The 26,746-nt window shown below is 39.6% G+C and overlaps 1 protein-coding gene across 19 annotated transcripts in view; it reads right to left on the bottom strand.

Annotated features, from left to right (window-relative positions):
* Positions 1-26,746, bottom strand: part of BTRC (beta-transducin repeat containing E3 ubiquitin protein ligase) — a 265,091-nt gene that overhangs the window by 211,407 nt on the left and 26,938 nt on the right. For 3 of the 19 annotated variants that reach the window (XM_077125777.1, XM_077125776.1, XM_077125775.1), the window contains exon 3: positions 5,145-5,179. The exons of 15 other annotated variants lie outside the window; for them this stretch is intronic. In XM_077125777.1, the coding sequence (XP_076981892.1) occupies positions 5,145-5,179 (35 nt within the window). Of the gene's footprint in view, positions 1-5,144; positions 5,180-14,036; positions 14,138-26,746 lie in introns of all 19 variants that reach the window. One more of the 19 variants, XM_077125778.1, reaches the window with a different exon arrangement.

Here is a 26,746-nt window from a genome sequence, read left to right as displayed (position 1 = left end):
AAAAGTTAAGCTAAAGGTCCAGATAAAGCTGAACGGAATGTCAAAGAACAGATAGACAACAAATTCATTCAGCAAAAAAACCCTAGATAAAAGAAGTGAAAGCAATCTCCAGAATAAACTAATCAAGGTAATTAAATGCCTAGATGCCAGCAAAAAATAACAAACCACACTAAGAAAATTGAAGATATGGCCCAGTCAAAGGAACAAACCAACAATTCAAATGACATACAGGAGCTGAAACAATTAATTCAGAATATACGAACAGACATGGAAAACCTCATCAAAAACCAAATCAATGAATTGAGAAGGAGGATATAAAGAAGGCAAGGAAAGAACAAAAAGAAGAAACTGAAAGTCTGAAAAAACAAATCACAGAACTTATGGGAATGAAAGGCACAGTAGAAGAGATGAAAAAAACAACGGAAACCTACAGTGGTAGATTTCAAGAGACAGAACATAGGATTTCAAAACTGGAGGACGGAACATCTGAAATCTGACAAGAAATAGAAACTATAGGGGAAAAAATGGAAAAATATGAGCAGGGATTCAGGGAATTGAAAGACAATATGAAGCGCACGAATACACGGGTTGTGGGTGTCCCAGAAGGAGAAGAGAAGGGAAAAGGAGGAGAAAAACTAATGGAGGAAATTATCCCTGAAAATTTCCCAACTCTTATGAAAGACTTAAAATTGCAGATCCAAGAAGTGCAGCATACTCCAAAGAGAATAGATCCAAATAGAAATACTCCAAGACATTTAATAATCAGAATGTCAGAGGTCAAAGAGAAAGAGAGGATCTTGAAAGCAGCAAGAGAAAAGCAATCCATCACATACAAGGGAAGCCCAATAAGACTATGCGTAGATCTCTCAGCAGAAACCATGGAGGCGAGAAGACAGTGGGATAATGTATTTAAATTATTAAAAGAGTAAAAATGCCAACCAAGAATTCTATATCCAGCAAAACTGTCCTTCAAAAATGAGGGAGAAATGAAAACATTTTCAGACAAAAAATCACTGAGAGAATTTGTGACCAAGAGACCAGCTCTGCAAGAATTACTAAAGGGAACACTAGACACAGATACGAAGACAGAAGAGAGAGGTGTGGAGAAGAGTGTAGAAAGGAAGACTATGAGTAAAGGTAAAAAGAAGGAAAATTAGATATGACATATAAAATCCAGAAGGCAAAATAGTAGAAGAAAGTACTACCCATGCATTAATAACACTGAATGTTAATGGATTAAACTCTCCAATCAAAAGACATAGTCTGGCAGAATGGATTAAAAAACAGGACCCATCTATATGCTGTCTCTCCTCAAAGGACACGAGGCCAAGGACACAAATGGACATTTACACACCAATGTTTATAGCAGCATTATTAACAATTACCAAGAGATGGAAACACCCAAAATGTCCATCAACAGACAGTTGACTAAACAAACTGTGACATTTACATAAGATGGAATATTATGCAGCTGTAAGACAGAATAAAGTTACGAAGTATATAACAACATGAATGGACCTTAAGGACATTATGCTGAGTGTGATTAGCCAGAAACAAAAGGACAACTACTGTATGGTCTCACTGATATGAACTGACATTAGTGAATAAACTTGGAGTATTTCCTTGGTAACAGAGACCATCAGGAGATAGAAATAGGGTGAGATATTGGGTAATTGGAGCTGAAGGGATACAGATTGTGCAACAGGACTGAATATAAAAACTCAGAAATGGACAGCACAATACTACCTAACTGTAATACAATTATGTTAAAACACTGAATGAAGCTGCATGTGAGAATGATAGAGGGAGGAGGGCTGGGGACATAAATGAAATCAGAAAGAAAGATAGATGGTAAAGATCGAGATGGTATAATCTAGGAATGCCTAGAGTATATAATAATAGTGAAATGTACAATGTACAAATTTTAAAAATGTTTTTGCATGAGGAAGAACAAAGGAATGTCATTATTGCAGGGTGCTGAAAATAGATGATAATACTTTAAAATGTCACCTTATGTGGAAGACTAAAGCAAAAAATGTTTGTTACAAAATTTATATTTTGGCTAGAGCATTTCCTAATATAACTCATGTAGATAGTTTGACTGAATGTCATAAGTACTTGGAATCTCAGGTAAGACATGAGATTTTGTTGGTTTGTCCAGAGTGATGCCCTGATGAATCCCAGAGTGATTTGATCAGTGACTGGAAAAGTATTTGCAAGCCCCCTTCGGGGAATGGTGAGAGTGGGGAGAAATTCAACTTCCGCAAGTTGAATTCTTGATATTCTCACAAGCAGTGTGGACAGCCAAAGCTATAGGCTGAGCCCCCAGTCTTGGGGTTTGTTCATATGAAACTTAACCCCACAAAAGATAGCTCAAGTCTACTTAAGATTTAGGCCTAAGAGTCACCCTCAAGAGAGCCTCTTTTGTTGCTCAGATGTGGCCCCTCTCTCCAGCCAACATGACGAGCAGTCTCACCACCCTCCCCCTCTCTGCGTGGGACATGACTCCCAGGGGTGTGGACCTTCCTGGCAACGTGGGACAGAGATCCTGGAATGAGCTGAGACGCAGCATCAAAGGACTGAGAAAAACCCTAGAATGAGCTGAGAATTAACATCAAGGGATTGAGAGAACCTTCTCGACCAAAGGGGGAAGAGTGAAATGAGACTAAGTGCCAATGGCTGAGAGATTCCAAACAGAGTTGAGAGGTTATCCTGGAGGTTATTCTTATGCATTAAGTAGATATCACCTTGTTGTTCAAGATGTAGCGGAGAGGCTGGAGGGAACTGTCTGAAAATGTAGAGCTGTGTTCCAGTAGCCATGTTTCTTGATGATGATTGAACAATGATAGAGCTTTCACAATGAGACTCTGTGAATGTGAAAACCTTGTGTCTGATGCTCCTTTTAGCTACTATATCAACAGAAGAGTAGAACATATGGAATAAAAATAAATAATAGGGGGAACAAATGTTAAAATAAATTTAGTTTGAAATGCTAGTGGTAAATGAAAGCGAGGGGTAAGGGGTATGGTATGTATAATCTTTTTTTTTCTGTTATCGTTTTATTTCTTTTTCTGTTGTCTTTTTATTTCTTTTTCTAAATCGATGTAAATGTTCTAAGAAATGATGACTATGCAACTATGTGATGATATTAAGAATTACTGATTGTATATGCAGAATGGAATGATATCTTAATGTTTTGTTTGTTAATTTTTTTTAGTTAATAAAAAAATTAAAAAAAAAAAATCTACCCTAGCCAAAGGTTCTCAAAGTTGGTAAGTGTCTTCTAGGTGGGTCCTAGAAAAATTCATTACAGAATCTACCTTAAAAATAACTCAAGGAACAATGAAATTATCTAAAATTGAAAGTGTTGATGGACTGTTGACTTTGGACATTATACATGAGGCCCAGTAGATGGAGGTGGCAGAAAGATATACTGACTGAGAAGTAAATTGGCGAATGATGGTGCATATAGAACGATCAAATGCTGTGCTGCTACAAAAAAGGATGAAGTTGTGAGGCACGCACTGATGTGAATGAATCTATGGGACATTTGGTGAGGCAAAATAAGCCAGAAACAGAAGAGCAAATATCATACGGTCTCATTTAGAAAATACTTATAAGAAAACTGGGGCCTACATTCAGTAAGCTCTTACAGCAGTCACACTCAGTCTGGAGTGGTAATTGTTATTTCTGAATTTTGAGAGCATAAGTATAATCTGGTTTTTATAGATAAGAATAAAGCTGACTAGGTAGAGATTAAGGTAATTTAGAATACAAGGGTAAGGAAGACATTGTCTGTATTTTAGAAATTCACCTACTCTTTGAGACCAAAGGAAAAAAGGTTTCTTTTTTCCAGAACCTAAATTTTCTGTAGTACATAATCTAACTCAACCCGTCTGGACAGATTATTTAAACAATCCAAACACAGGGAGCCCAGAATAACAATGAGGGCCTTTATTGCTGCATGGCTTAATGTAATGCCTGGATACATCCCAGAATATATTAAGCAGTTAAGAAAATAGTATTGGAAAAGTCCCTTCAGGGATGGGAGAGAAAATATGGAACCATTAAACTTTACCACCAGGGAAACCAATGATACTGTGTCAAGCATTAGGGACATGCAAATTAATAGTCAAGCCCTTGATCTTGAGGCTTGCTCTTGTGAAGCTTATGTATGTAGTGGAGAAGCTTAGCCTACCTATTGGTATATACGCCTAAGAATCACATCCAGAGAATCTCTTTTATTGCTCAGATGTGGCCTCTCTCTCTCTAAGCTCAACTCTGCAAATGAAACCATTGCCCTCCCCACTATGTGGGACATAATATCCAGGGGTGAAAGTCTCCCTGGCAGCATGGGAGATGACTCCCAGGGATGAGTCCAGCCCTGGCACCATGGGATCAAAAATGTGATCCTGACCAAAAGGGGGAAAAGAAGCATAACAAATAAGGTATCAGTGGCTGACAAAGTTCAAATAAAGTCAAGAGGCTACACTGGAGGTCACTCTCATACATGTTTCAGTTAGACACTGCTACCTATTCTAACATGCCAAACCCCAACCAAAGACCATTCCTGCCAATCCTAAAAAATTCCTAGGGCATTATATAAGATTCTACCAAGGTTCCATGTACTAGGTAATTTTCCAGAACCTACAACCTCCAGTTGGGTCCCTGGACCAGAGAAATTCTGAAATGGAGAGGGGCCAGCCTTTCCAGAATATCAACTACTTTCATCCCCCTGTCCTATACTATCAACAGCCCCTTACAACATGAAAAAGTTAGAATGGACATAGCCCAAATATCCCTAAAGAGTGGGAGAAAAATCAAAGGTGATGGTGGAGCTATACAGAGAAGGTGGGGTTTAACAAATGAGTATGAGTGATGAATCATTATACTGATATTTCTTATAGCCTCTAGTACCTTAGAACAGCTAGAAATAAAACCTAAAATTGTGGAATTGTAACCCATACCAAACTCTGAAATCTATTCTACAACTAATTATTGTGATGTACTTAGAAATTGTTTTTACACATATGTTATTTAAAGAGAAAGAGGACTATAACAGAGAAGATAGGATTTAACAAATGAGTAGGAAGAATATAACAGAAGATAGGATTTAACAAATGAGCATGACTGCTGAATCATACTGATATTTCTTCTGGTCTCCAACATCTTGGAGTAGCTAGAAGAGAAAACAAAAAAATCGTTCAACTGTAACCCATACCAAACTTTAAAATCTGTTCTATAACAACTTGTTCAAATGTACTTGGAAATTTACTGCTTTTTTGTATATATGTTATATTTCACAATTTTAAAAAACTTTAAAAAAGTAACTCAATGAACAAGAAAAAAGTGGTGGTCTCTGTGGGAGGAAACTGAATGGTTAGTAAGATAAGAGACTTTTCACTATATTTTCCTTTTGAATTTTTGACTGTTACATGTTTTACATATTCAAAAATAAAATATATTTTTTGAAAACCATACTTTGGCTTCTATTAATAATTAACTTGGATTAATTATTAAAATAAAATAACAAGGCATGGGAATTTAACTACCATGTATCAAGGCCTTGTATAAAGCTACATGAAAAAACACAATATGGTACTGATACAGAGCTTGATAAATAGAACAACAAAATAGAAGAGCAAGTCCAGAAACAGACCAATACATTTAAGGACATGATATATGATGGAGGTAACACTATAGATCAGCAGAGAATTACGTTATGCTGGGACTACTGGAAATCCATGTGGAAAAAATGAAATAGGATCCCTTCCTCACACCAAACACAAAAATCAATTCTAGACAGACTGAAAAATGTAAAAGGCAAAACACTAAAGCTTTCAGTAGAGAATACAAAAGACTCTTCATTATCATGGAGTAGAAAAGGCTTTCTTAAACAAGTCCAGAAAGCACTAAGTAAACACACACATCCCTCAATTCACCTATCAGTCACACCCAAAGGAAGAAATAAAAGTTCAACCACAAACAAAAAAGAAGGAAGAGCAAAGTAGAAAGGGCACCATCTAGGACTGGACTTGGGAAATACGGGCTGTAATCAAGGCTTTCATCAAACTTTGACTTTGGACAAGTCACCTAACTTCCTTGAGTTTTAGTTTGCTCATTTTTTAAAGGAAGGAGGCATGAAACTTTTTATTGATGCCCCATAAAAACTATTTTCCAAATGGCACGTGAGATACCTAGCTAAAATCCAAACCTGCTCCTTTGTCCAAAGTGACCTAAAATGATCAAGAACTACCGTTTCTTGAATGAGCTAACTAGATGGATAGCATTCCCAGTGTTGGTAGCTTAAGAGGATTAAGAAAAGAAGATAAATGTTCTCCAGGTCTCCCAGAACTGTAGAGTATAAATAACTTAGCATGACAGTGTTTATTGTTGACCTTAATAAAAAGAAGTCTATTCCAAATGCTCCTAGATGTAAAGTGCACTTGCTGGGTTAAACTTGTCTTGCTGGGCATCTGCTTGGTCATGCTATTTTCTTTAATAAAACTAATAAAAGTAGGGCGGTGCAATAGTGGCTCAGTAGCAGAATTCTCACCTGCCATGCCGGAGACCCTGGTTCAATTCTTGGTGTCTGCCCATGCCCCCCCAAAAAAACTGATAAAAGTAAAAAGATCTTAGAAATATCAGTAGGATAGCAATCAGAGGATTTAAGTGTATCTATCCATATATTCCTGACAAGTAAAATTCCATCATCACAGACAGGGATAAATTGTAGCTGCTTGCCTGAGTGGCTAAGGGAATGAGAAAATTAAGAACAGGATGTTTCAGTAGGATTTTTGATAACTACCAGCCAAGTCATTTCTGTAACATTTTTTCCTGACATTATCAAGCTGCATTCTCAACATTTCATTAGCTTCTCAAAATGTTATTTTATGATGAAACTCAGACCTTATAGTTACACCCTTATTTAAGTAGTCACAACTAGTTATGTTGAAATGAAAATTATCAACAAAGGCAAATTATCAACAAAGGCTTTTTAATTAAAATATGTAACAACAAAAAAATAAGGCTAGATCAAGTTATATTAACCTAGGGTCCATGGATAGGATTCAGGGATCTCTGAACCTCCTAAATTGTATACAAAATGTGTGTCGTGCATGTTGGAGAAAGGACCAGTGGCAAACAACAAAGTTTTAGTGAGGCCCATGGCCAAAGAAAGGTTAAGAAGCATTGAAAGAGGATCCCTCCCAAATCCTATGGTCCCATGTAAATTTGGTGGCATTTTAGAAAAGAAGGCAAATAAGTGACCCACTTATTAAAGAAGCAGCATTCTGCTTCTTTCTGATTTACTGCATTTACTCTTAATCCAAATCCAATAAGTCTCACTTAAAAATAAAATTTTAAACTTCATGGCTTTGATAAGCAATTAAATATTCAGTTAAAGGTACCATTTAATTTTAAAATCTTCTGTGTCTTGCCCTCAGTTTATCTCCCTACTTTTTAAGCTTCTCTAAACACTAAAACTGTAACTATAATATATTCTATTTTTCAGTAAGAAAGAGAATCTACACTTAGGTCTTTTCCACCAAGCACCATTCTTTCTAGGTTCTGATTACAATTTCAAGTCACTTGAAAACAAGAGCTTGCTCTTTCTTACTGTTTTATGTAATTAATTAGTTTGGGGCTGCTAGTTCAAAGCCAATCCCTGAATCTTTCAGAAAAAACTATCAGCCAAATCCTAGACTGGCCAAAATTTGTGACTGATTCCCACCCCTACCTCATAAAAACAAGCACTTAAACACAAAACTTACTAATAAGAACTATAATTTACCACCAACTAACTCATAAGAAATTATAGCTCTGCTGACTGGCAAGTAATTTACAAAGGCAGATCACTTTAGCTGCATAAAATAAATATCCACCTGCATGGACTAGTACTAATCAGGGCGTGAAATTAAACTTTTTATTCAGTAGCAAATAACTGCTTCAAGGCTGTAATTATGCTGGGAAACAAATATTAAGGTCACCCTATTTTCTCTGATGTTTATAGTATTTCTAAGGGAGAAATAAGGAGGATGAAGAGACTAGTCAAATTCTACAGAAGCGAAAATATCTCTGACATGCAAAATGTGCCATATGCTTTACTAATTCCATAGACTTAACAGATTCAAGTTGCTGAAATGTATGCAAAGATCAGTTGAAAATCCAAACTGACCACTATGGATACCTAATTTAGATAAAACTAAGGGATCAGTGTTTCAGAGCCAAGGAAAGAAAATTCAACAAATATAAATGCTATGACAAGTTTTAAAATAGCCTATAACCATTTTCATTACAGCATAGTCAATTTGGGATTAGCCAGATTAATGAGATCCTATTCAGAAACTTAGTCAATTGTCACAATTTTTCCAACATTTATCAAAATCCACTAATATGAATTTCAAATTATTCCACCATATCCACACTACTCTCATATCTACCAGAAAAAAGCAAATGAGTATAAAAATGGCCCAAATAGTCGTGAGCAAAATAACAGCTGGAAAGGCCTAAAGAAGCCACAGTGGCTCTCAAAAGTGTGGTCCTAGAACCAGCAGCATTACCTGGAAGCTAACTGGAAATGCAAATTATCAGGCCCCACCCATGGCCTATTAAATTTAGAAACCCAAGGAGTGAGCCCCAGCAATCAGTGCTTTAAAAAGCCCTCCAGGTGATTCTGATGCACTATTTACTACCATAAGCCCTTAAAAACTTAACCCATTTATTTAATCTACTTCAATAGTGTTTTTTACTAAAGACAACAATTATAAAGCAAAGAACTTGCAATTTACATGTATTAGTTAGGGTTCTCTAGAGAAACAGAATCAACAGGGAACACTTGCAAATATAAAATTTATGAAAGTGTCTCACGTGACCGTAGGAACGCAGAGTCCAAAATCCACAGGGCAGGCTGCGAAGCCGATGACTCCAATGGATGGCCTGGATGAACTCCACAGAAGAGGCTCACCAGCCAAAGCAGGAATGGAACCTATCTCCTCTGAGTCCTCCTTAAAAGGCTTCCCATGATTGCATTTAGCATCACTAATTGCAGAAGACACTCCCCTTTGGCTGATCACAAATGGAATCAGCTGTGGATGTAGCTAATGTGATCATAACCTAATCCTATGAAATGTCCTCATTGCAACAGACAGGCCAGTGCTTACCCAATCAGACGAACAGGTACCACAACTTGGCCAAGTTGACACCTGTCCCTAACCATGACATTACAACTTAAAAAGCAAATTTTCATTGGTCTAAGTTCAAAAATAAAATTTTTTAAAAAAATTTTTGATAGTCTACATACTCAACATTTTCCGAAAATAGAAAACAGTGGCCACTTCAAAATAAAAGAGAAAGAAAAAAATGATTTAGGACTTCCTAAAAAGTACAGATTGATTTTACACTTGCCATAGAATAATTGATTCAACAAGAATCATCAATGGATGGCTAAAAATGTCGGGTAAAACATTGTTGGAGAACAAGATATCTATACCATCTCCAATTTTCACTCTACTGGAAATTTATTTATTAAAAAGATATCTTTACAATGGAGAAATCTGGTGAGCACAAACTTAATAAAATGAACAAGGTTAATATTACCAATAACAGAACAAACTGGTATCATGTACCTTTTGATGTAACAAACTGAGAAAGATACCACAACATATATTATATTCCTGCCCAAATTTCTTAACCTGAGTCTAATCATGGAGGAAACAATCAGACAAATCGAAATAAGGGAAATTCTGTAACACAACTAGTCTGAACTCTTCAAAAATGTCAACTTTGTGAACAAAAAAAGCTAGGGAACTGTTCTAAATTAAAGGAGACTGAAGAGACAAAACTACATATAACGTGATTAGACTCTGGATTTAAAAAACAAAATGCTGTACGGTATATTATTAGGACTATTGAAGAAATTTGAATATGGACTAGATATTAAATAATAAAATGTTGCCAATGTTAACTTTCCTGAGTGGGATCTTGTATTGTGGTTATGACAGAGAACGCCCTTGCTCTTAATGAAATACATGCTGAAGTATTTAGAGGTGTAATATAAGGATGTCTACAACTCTTAGCCTAGAAAGAAAAAATAAAGCTAAGTAGAGAAAAAGTAAATGTGGCAAAATGTTAACTGTCAATCCAGGTGAGGAATATATGAATGATCATAGTGTTTTTCTCACAATTTTTCTGTAGGTTTAGGGAGGAGAAAAAAGCTGATACCATCCACACCCTTCTTCAAAACTATATTTCTCCAAAATAAGTCAAAAGATGTTAGTCCACAGCAATCACACACACATAACACCCAAACCACAAAATAGCTCATCTAAGATGACTATTAATCCTAAAGTTGACATCTAATAATTTATACTTATGGTACATTCTGATATAAACTGCATTTATGCATACCCCCTTAGTTGATCCTCAAAACAACCCAGTAAAGTAGAGGGACGATTATTATCTTCATTTTAGAGATGAGGAAACTGAGGAATAGGGTGATTAAGTACAGCAACGTGGTTAAGAGTACTCATTCTGGAACTAAACTGAGTTGGAATCCCAGCTGTATAATCTTGGAGAAGTAATGTAATCTTTCTGTGACTCAGTTTCCACAGATAATAATAACAGTATATAACTCATAAGGTGAAAGAATCAAGTAAGTGAATATATGTAGAGTGTCCAGAAATCCTGCCTTGCATATGCATTCTGAACTGTAAGTGTTTGCTGCTACTGCTGCTGCTGTTACGACTATTACCACCATCCAAGGTAAGATACGTAAGTAAATAATTAAGAGAGAATTTGAAACCAGGTCTTTTGCCTTCAAGTCCTGTGTGAGTACCACTATACCAAGCACTTATAGTTATGCAAGGAAATGAAAAATAACAATAACAAAATGCACTGCAGAAAGGAAATGCACATATGCATGAGAGTGTACAAGTGAGAGAAGAAAGTTTGCTAATTAAAAGAATTATACCTAGTTCATCTTTAAGAGAAAAATAACTTGGATGCTTACATTCCTTTAAAAATTTTCCAAAATACTTTCACTACTTATAATTTTGCTTAGTCCTCAAAACAGCTCTTTGAAGTAGGAAAAGTAGTTATTGTATCTGCTTTCCAGATGAGGAAAATGAGACCTAGAAAGATTAAGCAACTTGCCCAAGGTCTTAGAACTGCTGGAAAGTAGTGTAACTGGGATGAGAACCAGGTCTTGTTTTCACTAAAGGATAATGTAACATTTACAATCTAAGATAAGTTGATTACAAGGTATTTCAAAGAAAGGATACTAACAAGACAGGTAGAACTCCTATATTCTCAGTCATAGACAAAAGAAGTTATCACTAATCAATTCAGCAAAGCAGATGTCAGTTCACAGAGCTCTGATATTTCTCTTAAATACTTTTGAAAACAAGGATCAAAAAATATGAACTCTTATAAAATGGGCTTTATTGTATTTTTATAGCTTATTACATACCTTGTTACAATCATTTTGTTAAATGTGAATGTCAGTTTTATTTTCGGTCCCTTTTTTCCTATTTACAAGCTTTGTAAGAATCGTTCCTTAATTAAGTCTAAACATAGTTTTATATAAATGGATTCCTGGAAATAAAACGTTCAGACTAAAGAAATGATTGTTACAGAGACTGTAACAGGCCGTAAAAAACGAATGCCACTTTAAACAAAGATTTCTCATTTTAATTAAAAACATAATCATCAGAACATTCCTACACTTAACAGAACCATTTGAAGAAGCTTCTTTGGAAAAAAAATAAGTAGCATCTTAGGCAGGCTTACATAGCATAATTTATGATATATGTAAATCCAAGTCTCAGTTGACCCTGTAGTATGAATTCTTATCTACTACACCTATATTTTATACATGCATTGAAAGAGAACAGGTCCACATTATTTTTAATTCTTTAAAACATGAAAGCTGTTTTGATTATAAATGATTATAATTTGATTATAAATGATTATATATAAATGATTAAATCATTTGATTATAAATGATTATAAATACTTAAAATCCACTTTTTAAAAATTATTTTTAATGTGGCCACCATAAATACAAGGATTACATCATTTATTAATGTAAAGGGACCATATTCAGAAGACTATCATATAATCAAAAGTGAGTGAATGACACCTGCATAAAAGGAGATTCTACCCTCAAACTTTCTCATAAAAATTGAAGCAATTCACTTTGATTTTCAAATGCCATGACTACATATGACTACAGGGTATGAAAAACCTTTGGAGGAATGATGTAATGAGGCAAATTTCTTTTTTATTAATTTGACTAATTTTTAAATTGTCTGTTTTTAATTCAAATTATGTAATATTTGTAAAGTTAGGCAAGATACCTAAACTGTCACTATAATTAACTGCAATTTGAAAAACAGATACATCAATATCCTTCTACTTAAGTCACCTTTTCTAAATTATGCCAAACACTAAACTTTAGTCACTACTTCACACTCCCTATTTCTGCAGCAATGTATTGTTGGAGAGTGTAGGCTATATTCTCCCAAAGAAACAGGTTATAATCAGGAGGCTATTTCCTAACAGAGAAATTGGTATCAAAGAAAGTACTGGAATGACTAACAATATCAAAACACAGATTCAATAATTACAAACCTCTACAGTATTATTATTATTATTATTATTTTGGCATGGGGAGGTTCCAGGAATCGAACCTGGGTCTCCATCTGGGCAAGCGAGAATTCTGCCACTGAGCCACCATTGCCCGCCCTTACAGTATTTTCAATTAAGGTAATTATGTTTCAGCTTCAGAAAATTGGAGTTATATACCAATGATGAGCAACATGTGATCAAAATTTAAAAAAATAATTCTTCCATATTCATTAAACAAATTTGACCTCGAGCTAATAAACACTAAACATTTAATTAGCAATCATTTGGTTTGCTTCTTATAATACAAACAGTTTACTGGGATGATTTAGAAAGAATGGAGAAAGGTATAAGAAGCCAAATATATTATACAAGGGAAGGTCTTCCTTTTCTCTACATAAATCATTTGCCTGGTAGTTTCTTATAAAGTTAAATATACACTTACCATACACCAGACAATCTCCCTTCTGTGTATTTATCTTGCAGAAATGAAAATTTACGTTTATGCAAGATCTATACATGGTGTTTAAAAACCAGAAACAGCCCAATGTCCTTCAACAGGTAAACAGATAAACACAAACTATGGTACAATTCATACAGCAGACATACTATTCAGCAATAAAAAGTAATGAACTATTGATACAAACAACTTGGATGACTATCTCAACAGCATTACCTTAAGTGAAAAAAGTCAGCCTCAAAAGGTTACATATTATATAATTATATATATATATATATATATATATATATATATATATAATTTCCAAAAAAGATAAAGCTAAAGTGAGAAAGAACATCAATGGGTGCTAGGGATCAGAAGGGGAGAGAATGACTACAAAGAGATAATATGGGGGAGTCTTTTGAGGTGATGGAACTGTTCTGTATCCTGTAGTGGTGGTTACATGACTACAAATGTGTTAAAATTCTTAGAAGTATGCACCAAAAAATCAATTGCACTGTATGCTAATTTAAAAAAGAACAGACAAAAAAATCGGACACATAGCAAGCATCAATAAATATACATTTAAATAGTAAAATGGAATAGAAGTGACATGCCTAATCAACGAACTCTGGGAGTCTGCGTGAATTATTTTAGGCCAGAATTTTGTTGTAAAAGTACCACCACCACCTTATTTTTATGGCCTACAAACATTTACCTCATTCAACTGAGGTAAACTGAATTTTTACCTCAAGTTACACCTGCCTCTATTTTAAAGATGCTGTAGTTGATGGTGATTACACTCCAAGGGATGAAAATAAAAAGACCTCTTCAGACAGAATTTCTCACTATCCAGAGAGCCTGTTGCTGTTTGCCTCTCATATGGGGTCCACCTGAGGCCCTTGTACAAAAGACCAACTTTCAGTCTATGTAACTGTACAAGTGACTACTGTTTTATTATAAATGTCCTTACCATTCAGTTACACCTTGTGGCTTTAAGCAACACTTCAGTGAGTCCTCAAAATTCTTCCTTCATTTCTTCACATTACTTCCACTTCTAGCACTGTAAATTAACTGTTAAGGTACTCTGTTGTCATTTATTTCCACACATGTGACAGCATCATAAAATATTAGGAATAAAAATAACTTGAAAACTACGCACAACCCTTTCATATTACTAGAAAAGACTACCAGTTATGGTGTGATTTTAATGTTCCTAGAATGGCCACATTTAGGGATGTTGCTATTGTTCTTCCAGTTGATAATACTTCATTTGACACATCTTATAGTTGCAAAGTAAAATATTTTGCTTATTTTCCTACAACTCGCCAATCTCTCCACCTGCAAATACTTAAACCTTAGAAATAAATTTTTGCAGAAGCCAATTTATTATCAATCAGTTAGAATGTAAAGAAAGTCCAAGCCTCCACCATGAGATTTGTCTCATTCTCCCTTTACTCTCAATTCTAGTTGGCTCAGCTTCTTCCTGCCATGTTCCCAGTGTACAAGTCCTCAGCTTTTACTCTGCTTTTAGCTGCAACATTCCAACCCCGACTCCCCACTCCATACAAGTACACTGGCCAATATACAATGGATTAGACATTTTATCAAAGCATGCTCTGAGAAATACTTGCATTAGAAACATCTGAGATGCTTGTTAAACATGCAGACTTTGTAGGCCTTCCAACTTAAGGGGAGGAAAGAAGAGCTAAGAAAGTACAATATTTTAAGAAGCCCTCCAGGTAATTCTTAAGCCTTATAAAGTTAAGAACCATTGCAGCGGACACTAATGAGCATAAGTTGAATGAATTAATGAACAAATTGAACGAAGTTCCTTGCTGGGTTTTCCAGTTGCACTTTTTGAGCCAAGCCTGAAACTGGGGCCTTACCACCTGTTTCCAGTAGTCACTAATGCTGTCTGCCTGCCTAGATCTTCCCAAAATAACTGCATGCAGAACCCCTATCTATTCTACACCATGAAAATATACCCCTTGCTAATTTCCCTGGGTCCACAAACCTAGTTGGGTTGCCGACAGATATCAGGTTCCTGGCTCTATTTCCTCTCAACTCCTCCCTAACCCCAAGTACTTGGTGTACTTCAGGGAGCACGTAAAGTCTCCCATGTAAAGTCTCTAATTTTGTAGCTCCTTATGTGGCTAATCTTAATAAAATACCATGGTGGTTTGAAGCTGTATGTACCCCAGAAAAACATATTCTTAAATTTAATCTATTCCTGTGGGTGTGAATCCATTGTTAAGTAGGACTTTTGTTGAGGGTACTTCAATTAAGAAAACTATGTGGCCCATAGTACACAGAACCTTGAGTAGGGCATGAGATTTTGTAAGTTTGTCCAGAGTGATGCCCCAATAAATCCCAGAGGGATCTGAACAGTGAATAAAAAAGTGTTTGCAAAGTTTCCTTGGGGGAATGGTGAGAAAGGGGGAAAATTCAACTTCTCCAAGTGGAGACTTCTTGATATTCTCACACGCAGTGGGGACAACCAAAGCAATAGGCTGAGCCCCCAATCTTGGGGTTTGTTCATATGAATCTTATCCCCGCAAAGGATAGGCTAAGCCTACTTAAAATTAGGCCTAAGAGTCACCCCCAAGAGAGCCTCTTTTGTTGCTCAGATGAGACCTCTCTCTCTCAGCCAACACGATAGGCAAACTCACTGCCCTCCCCATCTCTATGTGGGACATGACTCCCAGGGGTGTGGACCTTCCTGGCAACATGGGACAGAAATCCTAGAATGAGCTGGGACTCAGCACCAAAGAATTCAGAAAACCTTCTCAACCCAAAGGGTAAAGAGTGAAATGAGACAAAATACAGTGTCAATGGCTGAGAGATTCCAAACTGAGTTGAGAGGTTATCCTGGAGGTTATTCTTAAGCATTAAATAGATATTATCTTTTTAGTTAAGGTGTAATGGAGAGACTGGAAGGAACTGCCTGAAAATGTAGAGCTGTGTTCCAGTAGCCATGTTTCTTGAAGATGACTGTATAATGATATAACTTTCACAATGTGACTATGTGATTGTGAAAACCTTGTGTCTGATGCTCCTTTTATCTACATTATCAACAGATGAGTAAAACATATGGGTTAAAAATAAATAAATAATAGGGGGAGCAAATGCTAAAATAAATTTAGTAGATTGAAATGCTAGTGATCAATGAAAGGGAGGCGTAAGAGGTATGGTATGTATGAATTTTTTTCTGTTTCCTTTTTATTTCTTTTTCTGAATTGATGCAAATGTTCTAAGAAATGATCATGATGATGAATATACAATATGTGATGACATTGTGAGTTACTGATTATATACCAAGCATGGAATGATCATATAGTAAGAATACCTGCATTTGTATGTGGGTACGTTTAATAAATTAATTAATTACTAAATTAAAAAAATAACAAGAGCAGGGGAAAGACCTGGGTTTTCTTTCTTTACACAAATAACGTGTTGAATAATATATTTTTAGCTAGTATTTGACTTATTGGCACCATTTAGTATTATTTCTAAGAAGTCAGTATACAGTATATGACCTTGAGAAAGTTCTTCAACTTCTCTGAGTTGGTGACAGTAGTACTGATATTTCATAACATTTTGTAATGATTAAATGTGTCAGAGAGTCCAGTGACATTCCTGACACAAAGCAGATACGCACTGCATTAGTTTTCCATTCAGCTTTCAATAAACATTTTCTCCTTTTGTTTTTCCCTTCTTCAACTTCTACACTTTATTCTCTACTTTCATGGCCATAATGCTTTTAAACTTCCAGAAAGGCAAAAACATGGGCAGGAATTGAAGCTCCCTCCCTTTGTCCCACTGCACCATAGTCATCCATCCCATTACAGGAATCTGCATTATATTGTATTTGTCTTGTACTTGTCTTTTATTCGACTAAAAGATCTGTAAAGGCAAGAACACATTTTGTCATCATTATATCCTCATATCCTAGTATCTTTAAACTCAAAATAACTATTGAACAAACGAATATTGAGATTATAAGATGTGATCCCTACTTCTGAAATAGAGAACATATAAAAATATGATTTAACTTTTATTTGTATGTTACTTTGAAGATTATAGAATGCTTCTGGGTACACCTTTCAAACGGGAGGATGTCAAAATGTATGGTAAACTGTAAAACAGTATACATGTAGGAAGCGTCTACAAATCCTTATTGAAAAATGAAAGACAGGTGCTAAATAATGAGTAACTGCGTGTCATCTTCACATAACAAGAAAACCGATACCTAAAATGTCCTATTTTGTGCACAGAGACTGGCAATGAAGATAGACCTGTATGCCGCTTTGAAAGTATTATGTACCCAGAAAACCATGTTTTAATCCTGAACCAATCTTGTGGGAGCAGCTATTTCTTTTAATCTTGATTCAGCACTGTAGGTTGGAAACTATTGATTAACTTATCTCCATGGAGACATGGCATGCCCAATTGTGGGGGTGATCTTTTGATTAGATGGAGATGTGGCTCTACCCTTTCCGGGTGGATCGTGATTAGTTTACTGGAATCCTTTAAAAGAGGAAATATTTTGGAGAGAGTCAGAAATGACAGAAACCAACAGAAATTTTACAGCAGAGCTGACACAGATACAGACACTTGGAGAACATAGACACAGATATTTGGAGATGCTTGGAACCCACCAGATGTTGACAAGAGATGTTAAGCAAGCTAGAACCTGGAGAGAGCCAAGGGAAGCCAAGAAATGAAAGCCAGCCCTGGAGAAGTAAAGTGAGGACCCTCACTGGAACAAAAGCTAAAAGCAATGGAGCCCAGGAGCAAGGGACCAGCAGATGCCAGCCATGTGACTACCCAGGTGACAGAGGTGTTCCAGACCCATTGGCCTTTCTTGAGTGAAGGTAATCTCTTGTTGGTGCCTTAATTTGGACACTTTCACTTCCTTAGAACTGTAAACTTGTAACTTATTAAATTTCCCTTTATAAAAGCCAAAAAAAAAAAAAAAAGAAAGTGTGGCCAACCTCAATTACAATGAACCTTAATCCTACTACTGCTGTACTTTATAAGCAGAGTAAAATTCAGACAGAGAGAGAGAAAGCCACAGGAAATAAGTGGCCAGGAGAAGAAGCCATGTGCATTGCCATGTGACAAGTTAAGGACCAAGAATCACCAGCAGACAGCCTCAGAATACCATGGTCTTCAGGGAGAAAGCATCAACTTGATAATGCCTTGACTTCAGCTTTCTTCTAGGTTCAAAACCAGGAGCAAATAAAGTCCCAATTGTCTATGTCAACCTATTTCATGGTATTTGCTTAAGAAGCCTAGAAAGCTAAAACAGAGTCCTCAATACAACAATAGATAGTTTTGAAATTACCCAAAATCCAAATGTAATGTTTAGATAAATCTTAATCTTTCTTTCAACAGGAATGTGAGTACAGCTGGTCCAGAGACCTTCAATTTGGCCTACTGTATTTATATCTGGCCATATAACCTATTATTATGGGTTTTTAACCTCTTATTATGGGTTTTGCTGTTGTTGTTGTTGTTGTTGTTTTGTATGCTGTATGGTTGGGTCATATTTCATTTTCATTCTTTTTCCATGTGACTATCCCATTACTGCAGCACCATTCTGTTGAATTTTTTTGTGTGGGGGGAGGGAGTGCATGAGCCAGAATCAAACCTGGGTCTCCCACATGGCAGGCATGGGTATTTTAAAATATACAGAAAAGTACAGAAAATGACTTCCGGAGAAGATGGCGGCTTAGTAAGACGTGCGGATCTTAGTTTCTCCTCCAGGACAGCTACTAGGGGACTAGAAACGATACAGAACAGCTCCCAAAGCCACGACAGAGATAAAAAAGACAGCATACCCCATCCGGGAATGGCTGGCTGGCTGAGAGAACCGGCTCTGGTGAGATCGCCGAGGGGCACGGGCTTCACCGGGCGGGGCGGCGAGCGGCCGGAGTCACTCCCTTCCCCCTTCCCGGGCCGGCTGGGAGAATTGGACAGACGGTCCCCTCAAACCGCGGCGGCTGGCGCCCACACCACACGTGCCCCCCCAGACCAACTGAGAGAATTGGATCGGAAATACCCAGGCTGCGGAGAACGGTGACGGGGGGGGGCCCTTCCAAACCCGTGACTCCCCGGGAACGTGCACTTTCCCGGGCGGGCCGCTGCGGCTGCCGCCTTCCCGCCACGCTTCGCGCCCCGGGCTGACTAGGAAATTCGGACGGGCGCATTCCTGGGCTGCGGCGGTCAGCGACCCTCCCCGCGTTCAGACCCCGGGCCGGCTGGCACTCTTCCAAGCCGCTTCGGCTAGCGAACCTCCCGGACGGCGAGAGTTTTCCAAAGTTAAAGGACCCACAGCACCTTTTACCGGTGGGACCCGCAGAAAAACGTGTGCCACGAGCGCCACCTACTGGGCAGGATAAGAAAAACAGAACCCAGATATTTCACAGAAAAATCTTACAATCTTGTTGGGTCCGACACCCAGGGAAATCTGACTAAATGCCCAGACGCCAGCAGCAGAAGATAACTGTCCACGCTCAGAAGATTGAGAATATGGCCCAGTCAAAGGAACAAATCAATAGCTCAAATGAGATACAAGAGTTGAGACAACTAATGCTGAATATACGAACAGAAATGGAAAACCTCTTCAAAAATGAAATCGATAAATTGAGGGAGGACATGAAGAGGACATGGGCTGAACATAAAGAAGAAATAGAAAAACTGAAAAAACAAATCACAGAACTTATGGAAGTGAAGGATAAAGTAGAAAAGATGGAAAAAACAATGGATACCTACAATGATAGATTTAAAGAGACAGAAGACAGAATTAGTGATTTGGAGGATGGAACATCTGAATTCCAAAAAGAAACAGAAAATATCGGGAAAAGAATGGAAAAATTTGAACAGGGTATCAGGGAACTCAAGGACAATATGAACAGCACAAATATACGTGTTGTGGGTGTTCCAGAAGGAGAAGAGAAGGGAAAAGGAGGAGAAAAACGAATGGAAGAAATTATCACTGAAAATTTCCCAACTCTTATGAAAGACCTAAAATTACAGATCCAAGAAGTGCAGCGCACCCCAAAGAGATTAGACCCAAATAGGCGTTTGTTCTGGTTTGCTAGGTGGAAGGCACAGGATGGTCTCTGCTGGTCTTCTCTCCAGGCCCCTGGGTTCCAACAACTTTCCCCGGGGTGACTTCTCCAAAGGCCTGGGCTGAGCTGCAAGTGCTGTGATGAGGAATGCTGAGCTGCTAGACTGTGCTACATTGCGTTCTCTCATTTAAGCACAAGCCAATTAAGTTAAACGTCACTCATTGCAGCAGACACGCCTCCTAGCCGACTGCGGATGTAATTAGCAACAGATGAGATTCACCTACCATTGGCTCATGTCCACAGCAACAGAACTAGGTGCTTTCACCTGGCCAAGTTGACAACTGAATCTAACTACCACATGTCCACCCCTTGTCAACTTGGCAGCTACGCACATCACCTTAAACAGGTGCAAAATATTCTCTTCTGGCTGTGGACCTGTGAATCTCAAAATAAGTCCGGTGCCAATATGCAAAGGAGGATAGTCAAAGGATACAGATTTTCATTTCCATAGGGAGAAATTGGAAGGAAGATCTGCAGGCAAACACCATTGGATTTCCAAGTCTGAAAGTCATTTATCCTTCGGCTGTAGAAAGCGGCAGTCCCACCCCTTCCAAGGGCCTATGCAGTGGCCGGCCTCTTTCCAAATCAACCTCGGGGAACATCGAGGAGACCACCTCTGGGCTCCACTCTCTCCAGGCATCAGGGCCACCCCTGGGCTCTCTGCCATTTCTGGGGCGCACGCTCAACCCCTCCACATGGTGGCAGCCAGGCTCTCCCAGTCCCCCAAGGAGCGTGCTATGCCTTTTCCAAGGCCCGAGGCTGCACAACTATTCCACTGCAATGAGAGGGGAGACTCATCCTCGCCCTTCAGGGTAAACTCACCCCCTCCACACATACAGGTGGGTCCACTCTCCTGGCCGAGGTTTCTTGGCTTCAGACCCGAACTTCCACGGTTCTCACTCTGCAAACTCCAATCTCTCCCTTTTGTGTCCTCCTTTGTCAAGATTGGCGGTGGTTTCATTTACACCAACAGTCTCTTCAAGCCCTCCAGGACTTCTCCATCAATCTCTTCACAATTCCTCCAAAGTCTTCCCCTTAGCCATCCAAAACACAGTTCCAACAGATCTGGCATTTGCAAACCGCAGCAGCACCCCACTCTCGGTACCAAAATCTGTTCTAGTTTGCTAGCTGCTGGAATGCAATATACCAGAAACGGAATGGCTTTTAACAAGGGGAATTTAATGAGTTGCTAGTTTACAGATCTAAGGCCGAGAAAATGTCCCAATTAAAACAAGTCTATAGAAATGTCCAATCAAAGGCATCCGGGGAAAGATACCTTGGTTCAAGAAGGCCGATGAAGTTCAGGGTTTCTCTCTCATCTGGAAAGGCACATGGTGAACGCAGTCAGGGCTCCTCTCTCGGCTGGACAGGCACATGGCGAATACGGTATCATCTGCTAGCTTTGTCTCCTGGCTTCCTGTTTCATGAAGCTCCCCGGGAGGCGTTTTCCTTCTTCATCTCCAAAGGTTGCTGGCTGGTGGACTCTCTGCTTCGTGGTGCTGCAGCATTCTCTGCTCTCTCTGAGTCTCTCTCTCCAAAATGTTTCCTCTTTTATAGGACTCCAATAAACCAATCAAGACCCACTCAAATGGGTGGAGACATGTCATCCCCTAATCCAGTTAAACAACCATTCTTGACTAAATCACATCAACCAGGGAGATGATTTCATTACAGTTTCAAATATACAGTATTGAATAGGGATTATTCTACCTTTATGAAATGGGATTTATATTAAAACATGGCTTTTCTTAGGGGGCATACTTCCCTTCAAACCAGCACAGCGTTCTCCAAGACACTTACTAGTTAGAATGTCAGAGGTCAAAGAGAAAGAGAGGATCTTGAAAGCAGCGAGAGAAAAACAATCCATCACATACAAGGGAAACCCAATAAGACTATGTGTAGATTTCTTAGCAGAAACCATGGAAGCTAGAAGACAGTGGGATGATATATTTAAATTACTAAAAGAGAAAAACTGCCAACCAAGACTCCTGTATCCAGCAAAATTGTCCTTCAAAAATGAGGGAGAAATTAAAACATTCTCAGACAAAAAGTCACTGAGAGAATTTGTGACCAAGAGACCACCTCTGCAAGAAATACTAAAGGGAGCACTAGAGTCAGATACAAAAAGACAGAAGAGAGAGATATGGAGAAGAGTGTATACTAAAAAAAGGAACAATTAAACAAGAAGACATAACAATCATAAATATTTATGCACCGAACCAGAATGCCCCAAAATACATGAGGAATACACCGCAAACACTGAAAAGGGAAATAGACTCATACACCATAACAGTTGGAGACTTCAATTCACCACTCTCATCAATGGACAGAACATCTAGACAGAGGATCAATAAAGAAATAGAGAATCTGAATATTACTATAAATGAGCTAGACTTAACAGACATTTATAGGACATTACATCCCACAACAGCAGGATACACCTTTTTCTCAAGTGCTCATGGATCATTCTCAAAGATAAACCATATGCTGGGTCACAAAGCAAGTCTTAACAAATTTAAAAAGATTGAAATCATACACAACACTTTCTTGGATCATAAAGGAATGAAGTTGGAAATCAATAATAGGCGGAGTGCCAGAAAATTCACAAATACGTAGAGGCTCAACAACACACTCCTAAACAACGAGTGGGTCAAAGAAGAAATTGCTAGAGAAATTAGCAAATACCTCGAGGCGAATGCAAATGAAAACACAACATATCAAAACTTATGGGACGCAGCAAAGGCAGTGCTAAGAGGGAAATTTATTGCCCTAAATGCCTATATCAGAAAAGAAGAAAAGGCAAAAATTCAGGAATTAACTATCCATTTGGAAGAACTGGAGAAAGAACAGCAAACTAATCCCAAAGCAAGCAAAAGGAAAGAAATAACAAAGATTAGAGCAGAAATAAATGAAATTGAAAACAATAGAGAAAATCAATAAGGCCAGAAGTTGGTTCTATGAGAAAATCAATAAGATTGATGGGCCCTTAGCAAGATTGACAAAAAGAAGAAGAGAGAGGATGCAAATAAATAAGATCAAAAATGGAAGAGGAGACATAACTACTGACCTCACAGAAATAAAGGAGGTAATAACAGGATACTATGAACAACTTTACGCTAATAAATACAACAATTTAGAGGAAATGGACGGGTTCCTGGAAAGACACGAACAACCAACTTTGACTCAAGAAGACATAGATGACCTCAACAAACCAATCACAAGTAAAGAAATTGAATCAGTCATTCAAAAGCTTCCTAAAAAGAAAAGTCCAGAACCAGACGGCTTCACATCTGAATTCTATCAAACATTCCAGAAAGAATTAGTACCAACTCTCCTCAAACTCTTCAAAAAAATCGAAGCGGAGGGAAAACTACCTAATTCATTCTATGAAGCTAACATCACCCTCATACCAAAACCAGGCAAAGATATTACAAAAAAAGAAAACTACAGGCCAATCTCTCTAATGAACATAGATGCAAAAATCCTCAATAAAATTCTGGCAAATCGTATCCAACAACACATTAAAAGAATTATACATCATGACCAAGTAGGATTCATCCCAGGTATGCAAGGATGGTTCAACATAAGAAAATCAATTAATGTAATACACCACTGTAGAGAGCCGCTTTCCGGGTTTGGCCTAGTGGACACGCTGCAGCCTGCTCTAGAGTTCCCCCCGCCCATCGAGTGAGCCAAGATGGCGCTCACATCCTGCTTTTGCAAATGACGCACACGCCCACCAACCCTATCTTCCAATTACCTCTGTATACGTGGCACTAACCTATTGGGTTTGGGCACAGTATATAAGAGGTTACCCGGACGGGGTGGGTGGAGACGACCCACAGGGAGCCGTGCCTGACGGCCGCATAGAGGTCGCTCCCCCGCGGGATATTCAGTCCCGCGCGGAACCTGTAACAGAGAATGCAAGCTTAACTCCAGTAAAGGTCTGTGCTTACAACTGCTACGTGTCTTGGATCTGTGTTTCTCACCAGCGCGGATTTGTCTGCGTCTGTCTCTCTCTCCCTCCTGTTCCCTCCGCCGGCCGGGGACCAGAAGCTGAGCGAGACGGTCGCGGACAAGTGGTGGCCCGTACGGGGACCCTTCTGCTGCCTTTCCCCGAGCTGGTGAGGACGCGCATCCTGAGTTCGCAGCGGACTTCCCGCGCTTGATCACCGCGAGAAGGTGAGTACTTCTTATTACGTGAGAGTTAAGGGCTGTGGGCGTTCAGGTAGCCCCAGTGAATCGGGAGAGCTCCCCGATTGATTAAAGTACAGTGCCGACTGCAAGCATGGGGCAGTCAGGAAGTTCACCTTTGTTAGCTCCTTTAAAGACCCTTTTGAAGCAGTGGGGTATCTCGGTTAGGAAGAGTTCCCTCCTGCGGTTCTTAGACGATGTTGCTACTTTTGCACCTTGGTTCGCCCACTCCGGGAGCCTTAGTCTGCCTTCTTGGTTAAAACTTGGTAATGACATAGAACGGGCGCGCCGGACGGGCCTTTGTATGGACCCGATCCCGGTCCCTATCTGGGAAACCGTCCGTGCTTGCCCTGAGGCGGAGAATGCTGCAGGCCTAAGTCCGTCTTCCGCCCTGCTACAGGCACGGCGCGCGCTCCAAGAAACTCAGTCAGCTTCGTCTGCGGACGGCTCCTGTAAGGGCAAGCCGCCGGAGTCAAACGCTAGTTCAGACACCTCTGACTCAGAGTCAGATGGTGATGAGACCGAGGGTGCAGACGCGCCTCCGCTGATCGATTGGGGGAGGCCCCCTGTCTCACCCACGCGACCTTCCGCCCCGCCAGCGTCTGCTGCTGCGCCCCCGGGGATGCAACAGCTTCCGGTGAATGGTTTTGGTGATCTCGCCAAAAACCCTCACCACGGGCTCCCTCTGGTGGCCGAATCAGGTAATTACAGTGGCTGCTCTCCAACTTCTAAACGCTTGTTAAAAGGAATGGGATATGTCCCCGGCAAAGGCTTAGGAGCCTCATTGCACGGGCGCGCAAGGCCTATACAAGCTGTCTCCAATTCTGACAGACGAGGCCTGGGTTTTTCCTAGGGGCCACTGAGGGGAGACTCCCACCCACACCTATAAAACTAAAGTGGAAGACCAGTACCCCGGTGTGGGTGCCTCAGTGGCCCTTACCAAAAGAAAAGCTGTCAGCATTGCATACTCTAGTGTCTATACAGCTAAAAGAGAGCCATATCATTCCCTCCACATCGCCTTGGAACACACCCGTATTTGTCATAAAGAAAAAATCAGGCAGATGGAGATTGTTACATGATTTAAGAGCCGTTAATAATTGCATGGAGTCCTTAGGACCTGTTCAGATGGGGTTGCCCCTTCTCTCAGCTCTGCCAGAGCATTGGTCTATTTTCATCTTAGACATCAAAGACTTACTAAAGAAACAGAAAGGGGGAATAGGTCACGGCCTGTCCCCAAAGGCTCAACTGTCTATAGCCTTGTTTACGTACAATTTTTTAAATGAAAATTCACTAGGAATGACACCTGCTCTACAGCACACCACTCCGAGTCCTCCACATAGAGGTCTAGTCCGTTGGAAGGATGTCCTGTCAGGACAATGGCAAGGCCCTGACCCAGTGCTCAGCTGGGCCAGAGGCTCTGTTTGTGTTTTTCCCCAGGAGCCAGGACGTCAGCCAGTGTGGGTTCCAGAAAGACTGGTGAGAACCGTGACACCGCCCGGGGGCGCCGAGGAACTGCTGCCCAACAAATCAGCAAACCTTCAACCTGAACCGTCCGACCCGGCCTCCAACTCTGCTGATGATGGCGGCAACTGACGAGATGGCAACGAAAACGCCGGTCACCCTTCGATTGTTTAGAAGGGGGACCAGTTTTAATACCCCCCGCTCTCCCAACAGGTGGAATCAGACCTTAAAGTGCTTGGGAAGATCAAGTTAACCCCCGTTGCCTTCGACCTTTCCAAACTGGGCGAGACTGTACAAAGTCTGTGGAACCGAGTCACCTCATGGTTCTCTTGGCCCAATTTGACTACTTGGATTCTCGTGGCAGTGGGACTATTAGTGGGCTTAGTCACTGTTAAATGTTTGTTAGAACGCTTGTTCCAGACACAGCAGCAACTACGTGTTTCTACCATGTTAGCTATGTCTTCCCAGTCAAATGTGGGTGTGCGTCCCTCCTCGATAGATAGCCCGTCTGAATCACCTGGGGCAAAGCTCTTGTCAGCAAGGTTTGTTGCAGGCTCCCTGGCCACTACCCGTGTTTAGCTAGGCACCAGAGGCTGTTAATTTTGCGCGCCTAGCCGCCTCGACGGTGGAGCTGCGGCCGCAGTCCTGGCCAGACTGGGCTTGGCTCTAGCCATTGCACCGAGGCCTCCGCAGCGTTTCCTATGCCCTGGCTGTCGCTCTCATAATCCCCGCTTGACCCAGTTGCGAGGCGAAGCACTGCAGGGAGAGTCACGTGGTATCCAGTTCACGGACTCTCCGGTCTCTATATGAGGTGAGCATTCTGGTCGGTGCCAGAGGTTCAGCCGCAAGATGGCTGGAGCCTAGTCCAGACTCCCCAAAGCACCAAACT

Source organism: Tamandua tetradactyla, chromosome 13 (genome assembly GCF_023851605.1).
Source record: "Tamandua tetradactyla isolate mTamTet1 chromosome 13, mTamTet1.pri, whole genome shotgun sequence".
NCBI lineage: Eukaryota > Metazoa > Chordata > Mammalia > Pilosa > Myrmecophagidae > Tamandua > Tamandua tetradactyla.
Note: the sequence above shows the minus strand (reverse complement) of the source record. Positions and strands in the feature narration are given on the sequence as shown.